General features: G+C 38.6%; 1 protein-coding gene across 1 annotated transcript in view; it reads left to right on the top strand.

Moving 5' to 3' along the window:
• The first annotated feature begins 1559 nt into the window (after positions 1–1559).
• The window catches only part of LOC103028520 (telomerase protein component 1), a 56994-nt gene continuing 33966 nt past the window's right edge, over positions 1560–24587 (top strand). The window contains exons 1-20 of the mRNA XM_049470117.1: positions 1560–1606; positions 2831–3486; positions 4022–4189; positions 6039–6188; positions 7767–7931; positions 8777–8896; positions 9239–9310; positions 9727–9842; positions 10099–10256; positions 12307–12416; positions 12866–12944; positions 14077–14266; positions 16036–16246; positions 17422–17574; positions 18694–18765; positions 20539–20666; positions 20850–20912; positions 20997–21143; positions 22673–22964; positions 24316–24437. Coding sequence (XP_049326074.1) covers positions 2917–3486; positions 4022–4189; positions 6039–6188; positions 7767–7931; positions 8777–8896; positions 9239–9310; positions 9727–9842; positions 10099–10256; positions 12307–12416; positions 12866–12944; positions 14077–14266; positions 16036–16246; positions 17422–17574; positions 18694–18765; positions 20539–20666; positions 20850–20912; positions 20997–21143; positions 22673–22964; positions 24316–24437 — 3086 coding nt within the window. The 5' untranslated portion in view covers positions 1560–1606; positions 2831–2916. The remainder of the gene's footprint in view (positions 1607–2830; positions 3487–4021; positions 4190–6038; positions 6189–7766; positions 7932–8776; positions 8897–9238; positions 9311–9726; positions 9843–10098; positions 10257–12306; positions 12417–12865; positions 12945–14076; positions 14267–16035; positions 16247–17421; positions 17575–18693; positions 18766–20538; positions 20667–20849; positions 20913–20996; positions 21144–22672; positions 22965–24315; positions 24438–24587) is intronic.

Here is a 24587-nt window from a genome sequence, read left to right as displayed (position 1 = left end):
TCATTTATTACAACTTCACGTACCTCCTTTTGTGTTGAACGACATACACGCGAAAAGTGTCCTATTTTACCGCACTTGTTGCATTTTACTCCGACAGCAGGGCACGAAGGTTTGTTGGCGAGGTGGCTGAAAGATCCACAGTGGAAGCAGGAACGGTGATTACCCGTGTGAGCAGCAGCAGGAGCAGGATTCTGTAGCTTCTTCTTTGTGTCCCCGTGACGATTTGTGCGACTTGTTTTAGATTGGCGTTGTATTACCCTTACTGAAGCGGAAACGCCAGCAGCGGTAGCATCAGACAGAACGTTAGCATCTCTTAGTCCACTTTCAATTTGCAGCGCCAAAGTAGTAGCTTTTACTAGAGTTAAGTCCGGTTCGAGTAGTAATCTGTCTCTTATGCGAGCATTAGCAACACGCTCGATCAACTGATCACGTAGCATTTAGTCCTCCATGTCCCCAAATTCACATGTAGCAGCTAACTCCCGTAATGAAGCTAAGAATTGGTTTACCGTTTCATCCGGTCTTTGCATTCTTTGGCGAAACTTGTGACGCTCAGCAATTACGTTCACCTTCGGCACAAAATGTTCTTTCAGGGCAGTAATAGCGGCTGCAAACGTGTCTCCGGTATTCGGCAGGGTGTAGAAAAGCCTCTGTCCCTCTGTTCCCAGAGCATGAAGTAGCACCGCGCGCTTTCTGGTATCAGGCCAGCCATCTCCCGACGCAGCTATCACCAGCATGTAGTTATCAAACATCTTTATCCATGTTGGAAATGGTATTGCTGGTTCCCCCGGGCAGGGCATGAATGGAGCGGGTAAAGGCACAGAAATCGACATCCTCGTCGCCAATTTTGTGTCAGTGCTAAGTTGTAAAAATAATAAGAATCAGGCTTCAGGCATGTATCGGCTTCAACACTCTCCATTTATTTTTCTTCTCTGCCTCCACATGCTTCTTATATCTCAACTACGGCCAGAGCTCCCTCTACTGTCCTTTTCATGCAATAGCACAACACAACAAACAGCATTACTTTTAAAGAGCAATGCACTTTTAATTACTAAGAAGGTTCAATTCAAAACAGAGTTAACTTTCCGCCTCGTTCATATTAATGAGACATTCTCACTATGTAAACACAGTGAGCAGTTCTGAGGTCAGCAACAATTACTGAGCTCATGCCTATATATTGTACAATAATCTAAAATCAGAATAGTATTTACATTTAATTGGTGTAGAATATAAATATTTGTGCATATGTAATATTCTTACATTTTAAAATGTATTTAAACAAGTGTAGTATATTATGGATTTTTAAAAATGTATTATATAAATATATTTCCATATATTTCGTCTCCATATTGTTTCTCTGAACAAACCAAACCAGAACAGACCAGCATAAGTTATATTTTGGATGCTGGTATTCTGGTCTTCTTGGTCAGACTGTGTTACTATCTAAACCAGCACCAGATCATCATAAACCACAGAAATTTATACGATATAATCTAAAGGGCGCTTATAATCTATTCATTACGGTAACTTTCCTGAGGAGTCACACAGCCTCACAGGAAGGGGGCGTTCCCTGTAGAATCTGCCTCGGCTCTGCAGCAGGAGTCAGAAGGTGAGTTTAGAGTTTATAAACTACAGATTAAACAGCTTTTACAGCCTGGAGTTCCTCTCCTTCTTAGCTTTATATAAAATAGAGTGTAAATAACGCGTGTTCTTAGTGTACAGAAGTGATGTATCAGGATTACAGAGCGAGTTCAGTCTGTAGAACTGTGGAAATACTGGAACTGTTATCAGTCTGACTGTGAAAACAGGGCTTTATTTATAGATTTACATTTATAGCGTTTATCACTCTTACAGAAGCTCTTAACTGTTCACTCAGAAAGTTTCTCCAGCGAGTGAGACTAGACTCCAGAGTCTAAACCCTCCTCTAGTCTGTAGATACTGTACAGTACTATAGTCAGTACTGTAGTGCTGCCTAGATCCAGAGATCTACACTCAGCAGCTCACAGTGCTGGAGGAACTACACACACCCTGTACTGCAGTTACAGTACAGATACCCAACATCACATATTACTCCAGTTAAACTCCTCCCTTTAGACCTCCACTGGAGTAAAAGTACACAAGTATTCCCCCTCAGATCCACAGTACCAGTCAAAAGTTTGGACACACCTTAAATTCAGTGTGTTTGTTTTATTTTAAAATGTTCTGTATTGTAAATAACAGCAGGAAAATCTCCCTCAGAGTGAGAGAAAGAAACTGGATCAACACCGGATAGCTAAATAAACAGCAGAAGCCTGAAAGGATGATGTAATAGCTGAACACAAAGACACTGATCAGCCCCACTGTCAGTTTACTGCAGGAACTGAAAGAGACGCACCCTGTTAGCAGTACAAAGGTCAAAGCGCCACAGCGTCCAGCGTCTCAAACATCAGGAGAAACCCGCCTTCCTTTAACAGTTAATATTCAATAAAAAATTATATAATAATATTACATTCCTGCATGTAACAACCAGTCTTTTAATGGTGAGTATCAGCCAATATCCATCCAATCTGATCTGACCTGACTTTAGTGTTTGTATAAATAATTCAGCCACACAGTTTAGATAAGATGTGCTGCTGATTTATACTGAAGGAAAATCACTTTATTTGTAATAATAGTTTATATAATGAAACATTCTGTACTTATTTATTTAGTCTAATCGAGACTGTTTACAACCCCAATTCCTGTAAAATAGGGAGGATTTACCTGAACACTTATTTAACAGATTTTCTAAACTTATTAAAAGAACAGATTGAAAATGGAAAAGTAATCTCCATTTTTTTCTCTCCATTTGCAGGTGTGAACAAGAAGCTCTCACTCTGTGGGAGATTTCTGAGATCAGAAACGTGAGACAGGCTGGTCAGTCACTCACTCCCTGCAGGAATGAAGCCGCCGGTTCTGATTAGCTCAGATCTGATGGACCGTGTGGAGGCCAGGGTTCACTCCAGTGCTTCTGTTTTAAAGCTGGAGAACCGTATCCTGGTGCAGGCTTCCTCTGTTCGATCCGTGACCCCAGACTTATCATCTCCAACCTCCTCCATCTCCTCCTCCTGTCCAGCACTCCAGCCATCCTTTCTCTCCTCCACCCAGCTAAAGCAGGACCTTTTCCCTTTCCCCTCCGTCTCCTCCTCCAACCACTCTCCATTCACAGCATCCCCTGCTGGAGGAGGATCTGCTGGAGGAGGATCTGCTGGAGGAGGATCTGCTGGAGGAGGATCTGCTAGAGGACATTCTGCTGGAGGAGGATCTGCTGGAGGAGGATCTGCTGGAGGAGGATCTGCTGGAGGAGGATCTGCTGGAGGAGGATCTGCTGAAGCACATTCTGCAGTAGATGGTTCTGTTGCTGGGATTTTCACTGGTTCTTCTGAAGAGAAAGAATTAAAGTTTAAATCTGAGCAGGTTCATCGTCGCTACACTGAAAATGTTTGCTCACATACAGAAGAGCTGACTGAGGTAAGTGAACAAATGTTTAGCTTTTATTTGATCGTGGTTATTGTTACAGCATCGTCCACACCCCGCAACATAAAAGAGGGACACAACACGAGAGATTTAGGTTTCAAACAAAGAATCATTTTATTAAATCAATTTAAAAATATAAATGAATTCAAAATGTCTGGGGTATGTATGCAACGTTAGTCGTGAATGATTGGATGTATAATTGCATCAGTAAATGATAAATGTTGAAAGAGAGAGAAATCAAAGAGCCTGAGGGAGAAAAAAAAGAAACGTGCCTACACAAAGAAAGAAGGTGCCTCCCTGTGAGAGACAAACCCCCATCTTACATGCCGTCCACCTCCACAGGTGAACTCAGAGCTTATTAGACCAATCAGGCCTAGCCCTGCCCGTGCACTGGCAGAGTAGTACCTGAAGGGGGCCCATGGGGTTGTCACATTATGTAATCAGTTATCAGAAATATTTCTATTTAAAATCAATATTGGTGACAGTTTTCTTATCAGTCAGGCCCTAATATCAGTATATGTGTTTAAAGGACGTGGATCCTGAGGACCCCGCAGACCCCCAGTCACTGTCAGAGAGAGAGATGAGAGTTTCTAAAGAAGAGAAGGAGTGGACGTGGACCATCGAGCTCGCTGAAGAGTTTGGGGAGCTTGAAACAGACTCCAGTAATGAAGAAGCCGAGCTGCTGAAGGAGAAGAAGGTAAAGAGGGTCTCTCTGAAGTAATAAATTATTATTATTAACAATGTGTTATTACAGGGGCCTGTGATTTCCGTGATGTGGAGAACACAAACAGAATCGAGGAATCGACCTTTAAAATAGATTTCAGATGTAAAGATAAACATATGGAAAATTAGAGTAAGAAACATTGTATATTTCTCAACAAGTGCCAGCATCCTGTCTGTACGCACATACTGTACATCACGGTGTACTGCTTCAAAATAACTTTGAACAGATTAGACATCAAAAATTATAATGCTGACTCCAAAATTCAGAACAGAATCCCAAAGATTTTAATCAGAGAAACAGCTTTTCTGTAAGTTTTACCAAACTGGCCAACTTTTTAGGGTTTAAAACATTTCAAAACATTCTGTGAATCTCAGTTTCAGGCCAGTGTCAAAGCTCCAATCACATTACCTTTCTGAACAGATGCGGAAACTGTTTGTTTTAAAAATGAGATTTTCTCAAACACAGTTTTCTGAGCCAAGCTCATATTTCCAGTTCTTCTGAAAATCACATTTGTGTCTAAACAAATGTGGATGTGCAGACCCAGGACGTGTATACTGAAACCTGAATCTAGTAACATTTTGAGTAGAATGGTGAATGAAGCGCTCTGATTCAGTGAACTCGAAGAAAATGATCTGATCTTATTCTCTGCATTTTGTGAAGAAAACTCCTTTACTTATGATCACTCTCCCCCTATTTAAGAATCCCTGCTGTTTACTATTCATACAATGACTGCAGTAAATCCAAAACATTCTTAAAGAGCAGGTTGAGATTAAGCAATTAATCGATTAAGGGATTAAACTAACCCACCACACACCATTGATGAATCACTTTAAAGAAAATGAGAGCAGTCCTTATTTTACTCTCTTGCTGATCACATTTCTTATAATATCAAAAATCAAAGGTACCAAAGGAAAGTATCTCCATTCATTACTCTGTATGTAGAGTATAAATACTAGTGTTTAAAATACTTATGTAGAAGTTGAAGTAACAACTCAAGCTTTTTATTCTAGTAAATTATTATTTATTAAGTAAAAGTGTAAAAGTACTGTTTTTTAAAACTACTTAAAGTATAAAAGTAAAAGTAATGTAAGGGGTAAAAATAAAGCCATTAAGAACAAAAGCCCTATTGTGCACTAAAAGCCATAATAACTATAATGTTAAAATATTAAAATGTTAATGTTGATAATATCATTTGTGATGCAGTAGGCTGTTCCCTGTTTCAGCTGCATATATGCTGATTGTAAATGAATGTGTTTTAGTAGAATGTAAATATATTAAAGAAGTTTAGTTAGACTGGAGTTTGTCTGGAGTTCTCTTGAGTCTCTGCACGGATCATCTTCATACTAGACTACATACGTCTGCTATGTTCTTGCTGGAGTACGAGGGGGGGGGGGGGGTGGGGACGCGATGTATGCAGGTGTGATGGATCACAGTATAAACCAATAGGGAATCAGAATGGTATGTGTTTATACTTCTCTACATCCAATCACAATCAGATTCTCTCTATCTGGATGGAGAGATTTATCTGGATAGGGGTTTTATTGAAGGATGAGAAGCCGGAATGAAAACCAGCTGAAATGAAATAGGAGTAATGAGGCTGTTTTTAAAATGTAAGGAGTAGAAAGTTCAGATAATTGTGTGAAAATGTAAGAAATAGAAGTAAAAAGTCGTCTAAAAAAATAATTACTCCAGTAAAGTATAGATTATTATTTATATTTACTACAGAGTATTGAATTGAAACAATACTCTAATTTGACATATTTGTCCTGTGGCTGTAGTCACTGTGTTGTCTCTTCTGCTGCTGTTTTCTCCTCTCTGACAGTTTAAGCTGCTGAATCTGGTCTGCTGCTCTCTGGTCAATAAGAGCTGCTCTCCTGGACAGAAGGGCTGGGATGAGAAAAGATCCGTGTGGAGAAAAATCAGGATCCTGGCTGAAGACATCACCCACAGTGATCCAGAGTTTCTCCTGAAGGTGTGTTTTCTGTCCAGTTTCCTTTGGCTCTCATTCCACATATCTTAGGTCAGGACTTTGGGAAGGACATCTTAGAAGCTCAGTAATAGCCTGTTCATCCACCCAATAACATGTTTTTGTGTCTGTTGGTGTCACTGTCCTGTTAGAACAGTTGTAGTACTCAATAATGTTCTGAGTTCTGAACTTCTGAGTGGAACACAATCTTCATCACTTCATGAGGTGCTTCAGTTCCACTGCATCAAAACCACTCCAGAGTATGAAGCTTCCACCACCATGTTTAACAGATGGTAGCTACAGTGTTCGTATGGTTGATTGCCTCGCCTTTACTTCTCCAAACATCATTCTTACCTCACTGTAAACATTTACTTCAGAAAAGAATAGATGTTTTCCTTGTCCGTTGGGTGGTTAGATTGATTGGGTTTGGTTTAAATTGATTGAATTGTGATTATAATGCATTATAAGCTGTGCTTTTAGTATGTTACAGGGTGTTATGTTATATGGGTTAAAATATTAAATATCAGTCACTATTATATATATATCCTATGATGGACATCTGTCACTTTTAAAATAAGCTGGTGATGCATAATGACCACAATTCATAATGCATAATAAATGAGGCTATAATGTATTATACAGTTTAAAAAAAAAATCATAGCCTTGTTTGTAATGCTTTAAGAATACATTACTATGTGAAACTAGAATGCAGTTCTAGTCTAGTCACAGAAACTGTGAGTGGGATTGCCGTGCTGATTCGTGGGTGGTTGCTAAGGTGTTGCTTTGGTATGCATGTTAGTTGCTATGGTGTTGCTGGGGGTTGCTAAGGTGTTGCTAGGTGGTTGCTATGGTTTTGCTAAGATGTCCATGGTGGTTGCTATGATGTTTCTAACTGGTTGCTAGAGTGTTGCTAGGTGTGCAAACTTTTGACCAATTGCTGGTTTATCCAGCAGCTCCTCCAAACCCACTTATTTAAATTTCACTAAAGTTTTGGGTCATTCCTGAAATAAACATTAACTACATCCATGCATTGTGGTCAACTTCAATTTTTTGTCATTCATCACATGTTAAGCAGGCCTGGTGTCATAAGGTCTTCATTACAGGCTCGTTGTCATTGTTATTGGGTCCTAAAAACACATTCTCCCAACGGACTTGATGCGATGTGACACAAATGTTTTAGCAGTAGGTCATGGCAGGCCTGGGCCTTTTGGGAGTTTGGATTGTAACTTACCATCTAAATTATAAATTAATAATTTGTTAAGGGTGACAATTTGGGTTTTCCATGATCTTGGGATCTGCAGTTGGTTAGAAATAGTTTCCAGACGCATTTTTGATTCCTGATTTCATTACAGTCTTTGTTCTCTGATCTGCACTGGGCTCCTGGAACTTTCCCACTGTATTAAGTGTGGGTCAGTCCACTGATTCCAGTCAAGCTATCAGGTGTAGTCAATCATGATCACTATCAGGAAGTTGAGAGGGTCTTGGTCTTGGCATGTTAGAACATTTTGTCTCTTCCAGCACCACTGCACAGAAATGGACGGCTTTAATAAATGCTAAGTTAACCTGCATTCATTCTTCTATCAGGTGGCTGTCTACTCCAGGCAGGAACTGAACAAACACCTCATGGCTAGTTACCTGATAGCCCTGGCTGCCTACCTGCCTGCATCCAAGCCACACGTGAGGAGGTACTTTTGCGCTGCTGTACGGCTGCCGTCTGATTGGCTACAAGTGCCGAGAATATACAGCACGGTAAGCTGGAGGATTAGTCATCAGCTGTAGGAATCCCCATAGAAAGTGCAGAGGGAGCTCTATATTGCTCTATAATGTTCATAAGATCAACTCCAATGACATGACAAATTGTAATTGAGCCTTATATTGCTCTATAATGTTCATATAATTTATTCAATTGCTATGACAGACTGTAACACACTATATAGCTTCCCCTACACTATATGAACTATAGGGGAAGCTATATATTGCTCTATAACGTTCATATAATTTACTCAATTGCTATGACAGACTGTAACACACTATATGAAGTGTAGAGGGAGCTCTATATTGCCCTATAATTTCCATATGAGTTACTCAAATGCTATGATAGACTGTAATACACTATATGAAGAGTAGCGGGAGCTATATGTTGCCCTATAATGTCCATATGATCTACTTAAATGCTATTATAGAGCAATATATAGCTTCCCCTACACTATAGGAACTGTAGGGGAAGCTATATATTGCTCTGTAATGTTCATATAATCTACTCAATTGCTATGACAGACTGTAATACACTATATGAAGTATATAGGGAGCTCTATATTGCTTTATAATGTCTGAATGGTCTACTCAATTGCTATGAAACACTGTAATACACCATATGAAGTGTAGATGGAGCTCTATATAGCTCTATAATGTCCATATGATCAACTCACATGCTATGACAAAACTGTAAAATACTAAATGAAATTTAGAGGGAGCTCTTTATTGCTCTAAATCTTCATATGATCTACTCAAATGCTATACGAGACTATAATACACTATTGGAAGTGTAGGGGGAGCTCTGTATTATAGTGTTTATATGAATCTTTTTGTCTCAGTGTTTCAGCTCATCTCTGCCCACATGTCTGAAAAAAGGCTTGGTGGACAAATTCAAGCAGTTCAGTGAGAGTCAGCTGGCCAAGTACTGCACACGACGACGGAGGAAACACAAAGCTGCGGTACAGCACTTCCACACCACTAAGAGAAAGACTAGATAATTAAAGGAGTACTTCTGTGCTAGTTTTAAAGCATAGTTTGGTAAAAAAAATCTGAGTCACATCATGGATTACTGATCGCAGATACAATTGATCTGTTAAGAAATGTTTGATATCTGACGTCTTCTTCTTTTGGTACAACAGGAGATGCTGGGCTATAATTTCATTAGAATTTTCTCATCTCATCTCAGTAAAAAGACACTTAGTAAACAAATGTTAATTTATACCTTATGTGGACAGTGTTTTTGAGTATTGTGTGTACCTGAAGGATTATGTGTGTGTGTGTGTGTGTGTGTGTGTGTGTAGAATAACTCCCCTGAACTGTACAAGAAATGGGCGGAGCTCCTCAGGTCCAACACCTCCACCCTGCAGAGACAGGTGAGTGATTTATTTTATCTCTCCAGAATTATAATCATCAACATCCACAAGCTTCAGTTTGAGTTTTTTTTTTGAGGTAGTCCCTGATGTATTCAAAGATTTATGTTTAGGATCATTATATTAAGAATTAGCTGTTACGTATTTTGAAAAAACATTTCTGTCCAATAATGCAATATTACCAAAGCCACTGGTGGCAGCACAACCCTAAAGCTTAATAAATCCAACCCCATGTTTCACAGTTGGCTAGGTGTTATTTTTATAAAATGTTTACTTTTGCTTATTTTGGCCAAATATAATGTACATACTATATATTATGTGTGTGTGTGTTTGCATATATTTTAATATTTGTATAATGTTTTGTGTGTTTGTGTGTGTGTGTGTGTGTCTGTGTGTGTGTGTGTGTTTTTGTGTGTTAGTTGCAGAGGTGTGCTCCTGTAAATGAGAAGCAGAGTGAGTTCACTATGCAGAATATGATAAAACGTCTCCATATCAAAGAGCCTGCAGAGTTGGTCATGAGCATCCTCGGGAAGAAGTATGTAAAAATAATAATAATAATAATAACATAACCACATAATTCATAATCACATATACACACAATCTTATAACCCCATAATCTCAGTCATTTTACCCTACATAATCCTATAGCCCCATAATCTCAAAACCCTATAACGTTATAATACTATAACCCCATAATATTATAACCCTATAACACCTTACTGCATAATTCCATAACTTTTCCATATAAACTTTGAATTCCATTAATGTTATGTAATACCATTTATGTGTAGGTACCCTGCTGATGTAAAGGCGTTTAAGAACAGTGGTCTGAGTGGTGATTGGCTGAGTGACCGCGCCGGTCAGAGAATGAAACTTAAACAGCCGGACAGCTGGCAGACCACACTGAGCCGAGAGGGAAACACGGCCAAAACCTGGGAAAAGCTCATAGGTGTGAATTACACACACACACACACACACACACACACACACACACACACACACACACACACACACACACACACATCTGTGGTTGAGTTTGTGTGTTCTGTGATTGTGTGTCTGTGGTTGAGTTTGTGTGTTCTGTGTTTGTGTGTCTGTGTGTGAGTTTGTGTGTTCTGTGATTGTGTGTCTGTGGTTGAGTTTGTATCTTCTGTGATTGTGTGTCTGTTGTTGAGTTTGTGTGTTCTGTGATTGTGTGTCTGTGTGTGAGTTTGTGTGTTCTGTGATTGTGTGTCTGTGGTTGAGTTTGTGTGTTCTGTGATTGTGTGTCTGTGGTTGAGTTTGTGTGTTCTGTGATTGTGTGTTCTGTGGTTGAGTTTGTGTGTTCTGTGATTGTGTGTCTGTGGTTGAGTTTGTGTGTACTGTGATTGTGTGTCTGTGGTTGAGTTTGTGTGTTCTGTGATTGTGTATCTGTGGTTGAGTTTGTATCTTCTGTGATTGTGTGTCTGTGTGTGAGTTTGTGTGTTCTGTGATTGTGTGTCTGTGGTTGAGTTTGTGTGTTCTGTGATTGTGTGTCTGTGGTTGAGTTTATGTGTTCTGTGATTGTGTGTCTGTGTGTGAGTTTGTGTGTTCTGTGATTGTGTGTCTGTGGTTGAGTTTGTGTGTTCTGTGATTGTGTGTCTGTGGTTGAGTTTATGTGTTCTGTGATTGTGTGTCTGTGTGTGAGTTTGTGTGTTCTGTGATTGTGTGTCTGTGGTTGAGTTTGTGTGTTCTGTGATTGTGTGTCTGTGGTTGAGTTTATGTGTTCTGTGATTGTGTGTCTGTGTGTGAGTTTGTGTGTTCTGTGATTGTGTGTCTGTGGTTGAGTTTGTGTGTTCTGTGATTGTGTGTCTGTGGTTGAGTTTGTGTGTTCTGTGATTGTGTGTTCTGTGGTTGAGTTTGTGTGTTCTGTGATTGTGTGTCTGTGGTTGAGTTTGTGTGTACTGTGATTGTGTGTCTGTGGTTGAGTTTGTGTGTTCTGTGATTGTGTATCTGTGGTTGAGTTTGTATCTTCTGTGATTGTGTGTCTGTGTGTGAGTTTGTGTGTTCTGTGATTGTGTGTCTGTGGTTGAGTTTGTGTGTTCTGTGATTGTGTGTCTGTGTGTGAGTTTGTGTGTTCTGTGATTGTGTGTCTGTTGTTGAGTTTGTATCTTCTGTGATTGTGTGTCTGTTGTTGAGTTTGTGTGTTCTGTGATTGTGTGTCTGTGTGTGAGTTTGTGTGTTCTGTGATTGTGTGTCTGTGTGTGAGTTTGTGTGTTCTGTGATCGTGTGTCTGTTGTTGAGTTTGTGTGTTCTGTGATTGTGTGTCTGTGGTTGAGTTTGTGTGTTCTGTGATTGTGTGTCTGTGTGTGAGTTTGTGTGTTCTGTGATTGTGTGTCTGTGGTTGAGTTTGTGTGTTCTGTGATTGTGTGTCTGTGGTTGAGTTTGTGTGTTCTGTGATTGTGTATCTGTGGTTGAGTTTGTGTGTTCTGTGATTGTGTGTCTGTGGTTGAGTTTGTGTGTTCTGTGATTGTGTGTCTGTGGTTGAGTTTGTGTGTTCTGTGATTGTGTGTCTGTGTGTGAGTTTGTGTGTTCTGTGATCGTGTGTCTGTTGTTGAGTTTGTGTGTTCTGTGATTGTGTGTCTGTGGTTGAGTTTGTGTGTTCTGTGATTGTGTGTCTGTGTGTGAGTTTGTGTGTTCTGTGATTGTGTGTCTGTGGTTGAGTTTGTGTGTTCTGTGATTGTGTGTTCTGTGATTGTGTGTCTGTGTGTGAGTTTGTGTGTTCTGTGATTGTGTGTCTGTGTGTGAGTTTGTGTGTTCTGTGATTGTGTGTCTGTGGTTGAGTTTGTGTGTTCTGTGATTGTGTGTCTGTGGTTGAGTTTGTGTGTTCTGTGATTGTGTGTCTGTGGTTGAGTTTGTGTGTTCTGTGATTGTGTGTCTGTGGTTGAGTTTGTGTGTTCTGTGATTGTGTGTCTGTGGTTGAGTTTGTGTGTTCTGTGATTGTGTGTCTGTGTGTGAGTTTGTGTGTTCTGTGATTGTAGACAGTAAATCTCTGCCCTTCGTTGTGATGCTGAAGAATCTGAGGAACATCATCAGTCAGGGTATCAGTGCTGATCACCACCACAAAATCCTGAAACGACTCAGATCAGAGGTGACCACTTATCTTCTTACTGCTTCACCTTTATTAACTTTACTTCACCTTTCTGTGTCTCTTTTCACCACCTTCATTTACTTTTTCTCATCACCTTTCCTCTCCTTTATCTCTGTTTACCTCATCTCATTCCACCCCCATTTACCTACATTCATCTCCATTTTCTCCTTTATTAACTTTCTGTCTCTTTTATTTGTCTCTTGTCACTGCTTTTATTTACTTACCTCAACATTTATCTCCATTCACATTATCTCATTTTACTTTTACTGACTTCACTTTTCATTTTACCTCTATTTACCTACAATCACCTGCACCTCCATTTATCACTGTTCACTTAATTTCACCTCCATTCAGCTGTGTTTTATCTGTGTGAAATGTAGTGTTTATAAGAAGGTAATGGGTAACAGATTGGGTGTAATAATGGGTGTTTGATGCTGTTGTTGTTTCAGTCTGCTGTGATCCAGAGTAAGCTCCTCCCCTTACGATTCCTCTCTGCCTACAAAGCCATTACAGAGCTCAAAAAGTCTGGTAGGTTAAACTGGTGCATATAATTAATGCCTATCAGTCTGTCTCTTTGTGTATATATGTAATTATGTCAGTATGTATACCTGTATTTATATCTGTCTGTCTTCAAGTATATATCTATGTATGTGTGTTTGTACATACTGGACAATTCGTGTGATGCACTACTATAGCATGAAAACATTAATATTATTCAGCAGTAATAAAATAATGGCATTTATATTACACATTTTACATATTCATTACATTCAGAATTTGATTCAGATTGAATTAGTGTTGTCTCAAAATAAAGCATAAATATAAAAAAGGATGAATCAGCCACAGGCTTATGTGTTTGTGAAAATTGTGAAAGATGCATTACTGTTCGCTTATATTACTATATGCTTCAGTTCAGTTGAACAGAGTGCAGTACACTGTATTATAATATTCCCATCAGCTGCACTCTAACTGACCCTTTATCCAACCAAAGAACAAGTAAATCATCCAAATCTTTCTACTATATTTATTTAAAATATTTATTAAAGATCCCTTAAAGTGTAAAACATGTCTAAAGATTATTCACCACCCATTTAGCATGGTGCTAACTACATGCCTGAATAATAATGAATGCTCAGATCAAACTATGTAAAATTGTTTAGTAATAAACTGAAGATTTTAACTTAGTCTTTCCGTGTTTGTGTCCTTGTTAACTACATTAGCATCTTAGCTGTGGTGCTAACATTAGATTTCTTTATTGTATTGCTGTTAGAGGTGAGCAATATGGCCCTAAGATAGTATCATGATATTTTAAGGTACTTTTGTGATAAAGATATTCTTGGGGATATGACAAGGCGCTGACATTTTTACATGAATTTCAAGATAAAAAAAATAATAATAACTGTTTAATCTGGTATAAATATAAATTGGAATGCATTCAGTAGAAACAAGTATTTCATAAACAGTAACAGGACCCTGATTTTGTATAATAATAGCAGTGTAGCAAAATAAATAAATCTACCACAATACTAAAGTGCAGAATATTCAAGAATATTACAATATTGATTTTTGGTGATGTTACTGTAAACAAGAGGAAAAAGCACACACTTATAATTCTTATTACAGTATGATCTAATTCTGTCGATTATTCCTGTGTTTAAAGCTGATGGAACAGGGAAGGCGGACAGTTCGAAGGCTGTGCTGTTGGGGATTCTGAACAGGTTTAAGAGGAGCAAGTGTTTCCGGTACATGGACTGGTCTTCGGAGCGCCGGCGGAGGCTGCGAGTGACGATGGGAGTGCCGTTTATCTATCGACTGCACAGCGCCAACCGCAGATTTCTGCTGAGAGCAAGGTCTAGCCAACACACTAACCAAGGGCCCAGTTTTAGTGATCTATAGGCGAGCCATCAGCCGTGCACCATGCAGCTTGATTTAGGGCGTGTCAGTTTGTCTTTGCTTTCGTAACGTCGGGAAAAGTACACATTGCGTGGCTCAAAACACACAAAAAGCACGTACTAATTCTTTTCATTAATCATCTTTGTGTTTTGGGCATAACATTTAATAAACCTATAAGCGTGTCACTTGCCATTAATTCCATTTAAGAGACAGGTGCACTCTGGCTTTGGCAGGTTGCTATTTTAACAGCGCAGTGCTTCTGCACTTCTCAGCAGAGGAAGGTGAAGGTGCATGAACAGCTTATTTACAGGAGCAGCAATGTTATTTTATTCCTTATTATGTTTATTTTTTATGCAAAACTTGGGTTTGCGCACTGCTGTGTGTGCAAGCATGCAGAGTGCACCTATATATTTAAGATAGCAATGAATATCTGACTGATGACTGTTGTCAGGGTTTAAATCAGTCAGTGGTGCACCTGTGTTTTCCATTGCCAAGATAACAATACGTCAGAAATTTACCTGAACCCACCTAATTTCTCGACCTCGCCCACCAGTGTATATATATTCATAAACTTTGTCACTATTTTAACAATGCAGGCACAGGATGTGAAAATCAAGTAGTCAAGTAGTCAAGTCAAGTAGTTTTTATTGTCAATACTGCATATGTACAGGACATACAGAGAATTGAAATTACGTTACTCTCCTTCCCAATTTTACAGAAGTACAGATAATAGATATAATAAAGGAGAATGGGAGACACTATGTGTACAATACAGCAGGGACACAAATAGACATACATGAGACAAAAACAAGGTGCAGTGGTGTGGGGGAGGAATAGATATATAAATATAAGTAAGGAAAAAAAAGAAATAGATATATAATATAAAAAGAGTGGGAGACACTATATGTACAATACAACAAGACACAATAAACATACGTACATACGTAAAAAATAGTGCAATATTGATGGTGATTGAGATGGAATGACAGTATAAATAGTATATATCAGTAGTGCAAATAGGGTATATGGTATATAGCTGAAGGCTGGTAAAGTGAATGAGTGCGTAAAGTTCTTAAAGTTCACAGTTTAGGACTGCTGGTGGGGTGTAAGATAGCAATGAGCATTGTGATGCACGCAGGGTGTAAGATAGGGCCCTATGATTTAAATTTAGAAAGTAGTGGTAAAACATTGTAAATGCACCAGCTTTTGGCTTTGTCTTAGTTTTTAATGATGCTCTAGAATGAAAATGTGTGAATATGAAGGATAAAAGCTAACGCTGGACCCACTAAGGTTTTACGGCATGTGGAAGATTCTAGAGAAGCTGAAAGGGCTAAAAGGTAAAGCTAGGTCAACCAGAGCAGTCTCTGCTGGTTTGATTGGTGCACAGAAGCTTCTGGAACAGCAGTAAATGCTGAATATGTTGAACATTTGTTTTGACGTTTGTTTTGCTCTAGGATGCTGGTGCTCTAGTGCGACATCTACAGGCAGAAATCACATTCTAATCACATGAAGTTCCACAAATACAAAGGATTACAAAGTTCTGGACTGGAAAGTAGATACATGATCCAGATTTGAAGACTTTTGATCTAGGTGGTTCTTTAAGTTGTAGTTATTTTTACTACAGAACCAGTTTTAATAGCATTAAAACAGTGAGAACCTCAGAAATGTAATCAGTTTGAGTTGTTATTGATGAATTCAGCTGAAATGAGTTCTGTTTGTTTCTCAGGCAGAGGAAGTTCAGTCAGGAGCTGCTGGAGGATTACCTGCAGGCTCTGCTGAAAGCTGTGCAGATTTCCTGCAGCTACAACATCCCTCTAATACCTGGACACACCCTGATCTGCATTTCCCATTTCAGTAGTGGAGTCAGCTGGTATGAGCATTTCTGTCCACCTGCAGAACCATCAGAAGACCAGCAGGAGACCAGTTCAGCTGCTGGGGTGAGACCAGTACTAAGCCATAATCATGTTCTTCTTCTCGTTCATAATGTTCTGCTGGTCTTTTCTGTAGTTCTACTGTATGTTCAGTTTAATCATGGAAATTTGGCTTTAAAAAAGCAGCTTTTTGGTTGGATGTCTTTAATATCTCCATGTTTTCCTCATATGAGTGAATTATGAGCTGTGTTCAAGCTGTACTCTAGCTGTGCTCAAGTTGTACCCTAGCTATGCTCTAGTTTTTCCCAAGCTGTGCACTGGTTGTACCCTAGCTGTGCTCTAGTTGTACCTTAGCTGTGCTCTAGCTGTACCCTAGCTGTGCTCTAGTTGATTCGTACCATTGCTCTAGCTGTACCCTACCAGTGCTCTAGCTGTACCCCAGCTGTGTCCCAGCTATATCCTGGCTGTGCTCTAGCTGTACCCTAGCTATGCTCTAGTTGTACCCTAGCTGTGCTCTAGTTGATTCGTACCAGTGCTCTAGCTGTACCCCTGCTGTGTCCCAGCTATATCCTGGCTGTGCTCTAGCTGTACCCTAGTTGTGCTCTAGCTGTACCCTAGCTGTGCACTAGTTGTACCCTATCTGTGCTTTAACGGTACCCTAGCTGTGCTCTAAATGTACCCTAGCTGGGCTCTAGCTGTTCCCTTGCTGTGTTCAAGCTGTACCTTAGCTGTGCTCTAGTTGTACCCTAGCTGTGCACTAGTTGTACTCTATCTGTGCTTTAACGGTACCCTAGCTGTGCTCTAAATGTACCCTAGCTGTGCTCTAGTTGTACCCTAGCTGTGCTCTAGCCATGCTCAAGATGTGATCTAACTGTACCTTAGCTGTGCTCTGTCTGTACCCTAGCTGTGCTCTGTCTGTACCCTAGCTGTGCTCTGTCTATACCCTAGCTGTGCTCTGTCTATACCCTAGCTGTGCTCTGTCTGTACCCTAGCTGTGCTCTATCTGTACCCTAGCTGTGCTCTATCTGTACCCTAGCTGTGCTCTATCTGTACCCTAGCTGTGTTCTATCTGTAGCCTAGCTGTGCTCTATCTGTACCCTAGCTGTGCTCTATCTGTACCCTAGCTGTGCTCTATCTGTACCCTAGCTGTGCACTGTGTAAGTGCTGTGTAAGATCTGAAATGTGGTTTGTGATTTTCTCAGCCTGCATTAATGTTATCTGAATGTTTCTCTGTGTTTTAGTCTCAGCTGACCGCTGTGCCCCTGGCTGTGATGTTGGGATACGGCTGTGAGCACTCACAAGTCCTGCTGACAAACAGCATTGAATGTCAGGAGGCGGATCACTGGTCCGGCAGTCTTTTGGATCGTGTGAGAGACACAGTGAAGCAGATGGAGGTCAGAACTGCTGCTGTTTGGCATGATGAGAGGAGAGCTTGATGAAAATTCATAATGAAAAGAAGCTTCAGAATTGTATGAAATGTTATGGAATTGAAAAAACAAAAAAAGCAGATTTAACTAGCTAATGTTAAATTTAATATGTTTACAGTTGTAAGTAACATTCACAGTTTAACATAAAGCCCAAATTCACTTCTTGACTTTAACCACTATTTGATTCAGCAAAGATCCACAGTGCCTCACAGCATTCTGTCAGCACAAGTAAGCTCAGCTAATGTTACTATCCCAGCCCTGTACAGCTCATATCTTTCAGCGGAAAACCGTCAGTTTGTGAAGTGGTGGTAAACTGATTATACTGATACAAAGCATAAAAAGTAATGGTAAAAGCTTTGTTTGATATTTTATAATAATAGATTTATGTTAAGTGTACGCTCTTCTTGCTTGCAGTCTATATAGCAGTGCTATATCACTGATATACGCAACAACGCGTAATGCTATAATGCGCAATGCTACGATACAATACAATACGTATGAACACGTCATACATACTTATACAATGCACAACGCTATGATATGAGACACTACATTGTGCAATGCTACGATACACGGCACTGTGATATGCAAAACTGTGAAATGCAATGCTTTGATATGCTATGATGCGCAACACTATAATATGCAAGGCTATAATTCACAACTAGCATTGCTACGATACGAAGCGCTATGATATGCTACGTTGGGCAACACTATGATAGGCAATGCTGTAATACACAAAGCTACGCTACAATAAGCAATGGTACTATACGCAACACTACAATAGACAATTTTTAAAAAAACAATATTGATAAAACTTATAAAATAAAACCACTGTTTTTAAACTGAATCAACATAGCTGCTCATTTATGTTAATAGTTATTAGGCACTCCCAAATAAGTCAGCAACAAATGTGTTTAGTTATATTACTTCCATCTCTCAGTATTGCTCATATTAAGATATAAAAAAACTAAAACAAACAAAAGGACAAACGTTTTTATGGGCTGTAACTTTTCCACAGGACTGTATTCCTGGTAGGTTTTCCGGATTCGTTCTGAATACTGATTTTGCTGATCTGTTGCTGTTTAGGGCGATTGGACTGATACAGAGGGGAAGCGCTACAGTGATGTCTTCTCTAAGCTCTCTGAGGACAACGCAAAGGTCTGTTCACCTTCACACCTGACTTTTTTAGATTTAAGATCTGTGTACATATTTATTAACAGCAGTAAATTTACCCTTTAATATGTGGATTATTAAGTATCTTGTCTTAAAAAAACTCAAATCCTTACCTTTCATCTATTTCTTTTATCCTCCTGAACTCAGAACATTTATGTGGATTTATAAACCAAAAAACATAATAATTCTTTTTTTCAAATTTAAATTTTCAAACTGACTTCCAATCTCTATTTATTAATTTAAATTTAACAGGGTATCTCTTTCTATTGCTTTTTATTACTATGTGCATTTAAAAACAGTTAATACAAATACTAATACAATATTTAAAAACCCTATAAGTAAATGAGTTCAATTTACTCCACATTTTCATATTTAAAAGTGAAGAAATATTTGATATTCAGAAATTAGTTTTACTACTAATTAGTATTACTATTAATTATTCATTAATTGCTATAACTGTGCTATAAACAGTGTTGTGTGTTGTTTAGTGTATACTATATTGTAAATAAATGATTCAGTATCTGCTGTGAATGATTCAGAATGCATTATAAATGATTCAGTATCTGTTCTGTATTATTCATAATTTATTGTAAATAATTCAGTATCTGTTGTCAGTGATTTAGTATGTATTGTAAAGTGTTGTAAATGGATTAGTATATATTATAAATGATACAGTATTTGCTGTGAATGATTCAGTATATATTGTAAATAATTCAGTATCTGTTCTAAATGATTCGGTATGTATTTTAAACGATTCAGTATGTGTTCTTAATAATTATGTTTGTATTATATATGGTTTAGTATATGTTCTAAATGATTCAGAATATATTGTAAATGATTCAGTGTCTGTTTTGAATGATTCTGTTTGTATTATAAATGGTTCAGTATCTGTTCTGAATGATTCAGTATTAATTGTACATTATTCAGTATCTGTTCTGAATGATTCAGTATGTATTATAAATGGTTCAGTATCTGTTCTGAATGATTCAGTATATATTGTACATTATTCAGTATCTGTTCTGAATGATTCTGTTTGTATTATAAATGGTTCAGTATCTGTTCTGAATGATTCAGTATGTATTATAAATGGTTCAGTATCTGTTCTGAATGATTCAGTATGTATTATAAATGGTTCAGTATCTGTTCTGAATGATTCAGTATATATTGTACATTATTCAGTATCTGTTCTGAATGATTCTGTTTGTATTATAAATGGTTCAGTATCTGTTCTGAATGATTCAGTATGTATTATAAATGGTTCAGTATCTGTTCTGAATGATTCTGTTTGTATTATAAATGGTTCAGTATCTGTTCTGAATGATTCAGTATATATTGTACATTATTCAGTATCTGTTCTGAATGATTCAGTATTAATTGTACATTATTCAGTATCTGTTCTGAATGATTCTGTTTGTATTATAAATGGTTCAGTATCTGTTCTGAATGATTCTGTTTGTATTATAAATGGTTCAGTATCTGTTCTGAATTATTCAGTATCTGTTCTAAATGGTTCAGTATCTGTTCTGAATGATTCTGTTTGTATTATAAATGATTCAGTATCTGCTGTGAATAATTCAGTGTGTATTATAAATGATTCAGTATCTGTTCTGAATCATTCTGTTTGTATTATAAATGATTCAGTATCTGTTCTGAATGATTCAGTATGTATTATAAATGGTTCAGTATCTGTTCTGAATGATTCAATAATGTTGTAAGGATTAGTTTAAGGGTTAATAAAATGCGTGTTGTTCTGAACAGCTGGATAATATAATCCTGATGACTGATGACTGGCAGGAGTCTGAGACTGAACTGGAGACTGAACTGGAGAAATATCGGAAGAAGTCCAGCAGTGAAGCTCTGGTGGTTAATGTGATGGACAAGCAGGAGTAAGTTCTTTCACTTTCTTCTGTCTGCAGCTTCAGTTCCATTACACCTTTTATTAATATTTTAACCTTAATTATCCCACAGTTGACCATTGATGATGATGGTTGGATGTTGTTGATGATCATGTTCTTGATGGCCAAGTTGTTGAAGGTCTTGTTGTTGATGGTCTTGTTCTCTGTTTTCAGGAAGGATGTGAGTGGTGATCCTCACACTGTGGATGTGTTTGGCCTCAGTAATCAGATGCTGAGGTAAGCGCTGAGTGAATCAGACTCCTCTCTGAATCAGATTGAGGATGGTTTAGGCTGATTTACTGATCTGCTGTGGGTCTGCAGGTTTGTTTCAGAGAGAGGATCCTCCAGGCTGCTGGATCATGTGGAGCTCATGCACACGCTGTATGATGTTCCTCCTCCAGCAGAGCTCAGAAATAAACCTGAGAGAGCTGCAGACCTCGTTCCACTGCCCACCACACCAACGCTCAGGTAACTCTGAGCCCCAGAGCAGCACCAGAAACAGCAGGAATTCACCTTATAACCAAAACTGCAGTTCAGATATCCACATTTTAACTTTAAATAGCAAATTAAACATTTGATTTAGTAGTTTTTATTAGTTTTTAGCCTGATTTACCGATATGACTGCTAAAAAAAATCAGTGATTCAAGATTCAAGATTTTTATTGTCACACAGAAATAAACAGAAATATACAGAAATAAATAAATTGGGAAATAAATAAACAAACGAATCAAAAGAGAAATTAAACCCATAAATAACAATGTAATATATTTATTTTTATGGATATGTATTTATTTTTGTATTGGTTATAATTATTCTTTAACACTATCACCAAATTACTTTTATTGAGTGATTTTATTTTATTTATTTATTTATTTTAAATTTTGGCAGTTTTGGTCTTCCATATAAAATAAAATATAATATAAAATAAAACATACAGATACCTTTACAGTATAAACAATCCGTTTACATTTAGACAGCAAATTAGTTTTTACACAGCAGAGAGTCTCTTTGGGGGTCATCTCTAAACTACCGAATTAAATAATAATAAAATATAAAAAAAATCTAAGCTTGATTAGGCTACTACCATATTTTTTGCACTGTAAGGCACATTTAAAACCTTTTAAGTTTGCCAGAAATGATCAGTACACCTTATAATATGGTGCGCCTTATGAATAAATTCTGTGAGTCAGGTATTAAGAAACAGTAAAGCCACTCCACTGAAGTACAGTGTTATAAAGATATTTTAGTAAAGTTTCTCTAGTACCAAGACTGGAGCAGTATTAGCATTAGCCGCTAAGCGCTAACTCTTTTGCCATTCAGAAATGAGTCTATCAGCCTGTAGCCTGCTGGTAGCCCCGCTGGAGCAGCATTAGCATTATCTGCATACTGCGCTAAATTCTACCTTTTTAGCTGTTCAGAGGCGAATATATCAAACTGTAGTCTGTGTGTTTACCGCGTTAAAACAAGCTACGTGGGACGAACCACTAGCTAATATCACCCTGGCCTACCAGAAAAAAATGTTTATTGCTGCTGCACCCAGCCTTAGTAGAAATCTTGAAATCTAAGCTTACTGTAAATAAATGGAAGTGCTTTACTCACCCAAATAAACAGTTTTTAGACGAGAAATCTGTGTAGATTAACTTCCAGCGCTCGTTTTTTTTTTTTTTAATTTAAGAATCACAGTTTTGTTTAATTAGCTTAGCTTCACAACTTTAACTTTAAGCCTTATAGTGCAAAAAATACAGTAATCAAAATCTAGTTTATTTTGGAGTTCTATAATTGCCACCTTATTTGGTGTATGGCTGTAGTATATGTAGTATCTCAGACAGGTAAAAAAGTTCAGAGCTTTATCAGCCCTGTATTTATCTGTATCTGAATTTGGATTGATTAGTTTATCTCTGCTCGAGTGATGTATCTTTACTGGTGCTGGAATGGGCTTCATGGGTAAATGATAAATTGAGTGATGATGTGCTGGTGTGGTTGTGACTCGTCTGCAGGTGGCGTGAGGTGCGTGTGTATATCTCTTCAGCGTGGCGGGACATGGGCGCTGAGAGGAATGTTCTGGTGCAGAGTGTGTTTCCGGAGCTGCGTCGGCGTGCGGCTCCTCACTGCCTCTACCTGCAGGAGGTGGAACTGCGCTCCGGTGTAACGGAGGAGGACCTGGCCCGGGCTGTGGAGCTCTGTCTGTCGGAGGTGGGCCGCAGTCAGCTGATGCTGGGAATACTGGGAGAGAGATACGGGCCAGTGCTGCCTCGGCCTGCGCTGGATAATCTGCCTGAGGGAAGCTGGGTAAGTCTAGAGTATAATATTCGGTATTGATGATTTATTGTTATTGATCAGATTTATTTAATTATAATGAGTCATAATAGTATTTTGTTCTAAAAATAGCTACTTACTCTGTTCACTGCTGGGGTGAGAGAACAGCTAAGCTGTTTTTGAAACTGTGTTCATTTCACTATGTAGTGCACTACTCTCAGAAAATTGTAATAATCCTACTTCTGTTTCCTAAAATGGTGTTTTATTTAGTGATTTTTTTAGTGATCTGTTTATTGTGTGTAGTGAATAGTGAATAGGCCACAGTTTTAGACTCGGCTCTAAGCTGCAGGCTCCTCAAACAGTGCTTGTAATATCTGATCAGGGATGTTCCAGAACAGGGTTTATAGAATATTTTTCAAGAATCAGAATCCGGTGAAAAAGATTCAAATCACTAATTTATTAAAGATATAGCGTTACGTTGTTACTCACTATAGTTCACTATAGACTCTGCTGCGCTCACACTGATAGACTGACAAATCCCTCATATCTCCCAAGTTTATATGTTATGTGTGTTTGTGACCGCTTGTGCTGTTGCACTGCTGAAGGCTTTCTCTCCTCTTTTTTCTCTCTCTCTCTCTCTCTCTCTCTCTCTCCCTCTCTGCCTTTCTCTCTCTCTCGCTCTCTCTCTCTCCCCCTCCCTCTCTCTCTCTCTCTCTGCCTGTCTTTCTCTCTCGCTCGCTCTCTCTCTCTCTCTGCCTGTCTTTCTCTCTCGCTCTCTTTCTCTCTCTCTCTCTCTCCCTCTCTCTCTCTCTGCCTGTCTCTCTCTCTCGCTCTCTCTCTCTCCCTCTCCCTCCCTCTCTCTCTCTCTCTCTCTGCCTGTCTCTCTCTCTCCCTCTCTCTCTCTCTCTCTCTCTCTCTCTGCCTGTCTCTCTCTCGCTCTCTCTCTCTCCCCTCCCTCTCTCTCTCTCTCTCTCTCTCTCACACACACACACACACACACACCATTTCCACTTTCCAATGTGTAATTTGTAAAAAACAAAAACTACAATACATGGAGCAACAGTACACTAGTGTACTCAGTCAGTAACTCAGTACTCAGTTTACAATATTCTTATATTAAAAGCATTAAAACTACCCTAAGACACAGTGATGTCTTTGTTTGGAATATCACTGTAAATGTCTCAATTTCCTGTGTAGTCCAGTTCACTGAGCTGATAAGAACACACCTCAAATCTTCTTCTTTTTTTAAATAAAGAGCATGAGACTCATCGCTCCATCTAGTTTTCTAAAGATGCAGTCATTAAAATTTCTCATTTTTAAATTTTGATCATTATCGTCCTCATTGATACTGTTGATATTAATGTTCTCATATCTCCTCTACCAGCTGGGCACCGACCCCTGCAGCCTGTCAATCACAGAGATGGAGATTCGTCAGTTTCAGTCTGTGTATCCCGACTCTGCTCAGAACCGCATGTTCTTCTATTTCAGATCTCCACAGCTGCTCAGGTATTACTGCACTTAGTTTCATTAGTTACACTACACTAATACACTAACTGACCAGTAAGTAGTAAAACCTTATGTCCCACCTTATGTGATGCTTTCTATTCAAACTCTAATGTCAGACTTCTACGTTCATACAGGAACGCCCCCACAAGT

The sequence above is a fragment of the Astyanax mexicanus genome, chromosome 21 (genome assembly GCF_023375975.1).
Source record: "Astyanax mexicanus isolate ESR-SI-001 chromosome 21, AstMex3_surface, whole genome shotgun sequence".
Lineage (NCBI taxonomy): Eukaryota > Metazoa > Chordata > Actinopteri > Characiformes > Acestrorhamphidae > Astyanax > Astyanax mexicanus.
Note: the sequence above shows the minus strand (reverse complement) of the source record. Positions and strands in the feature narration are given on the sequence as shown.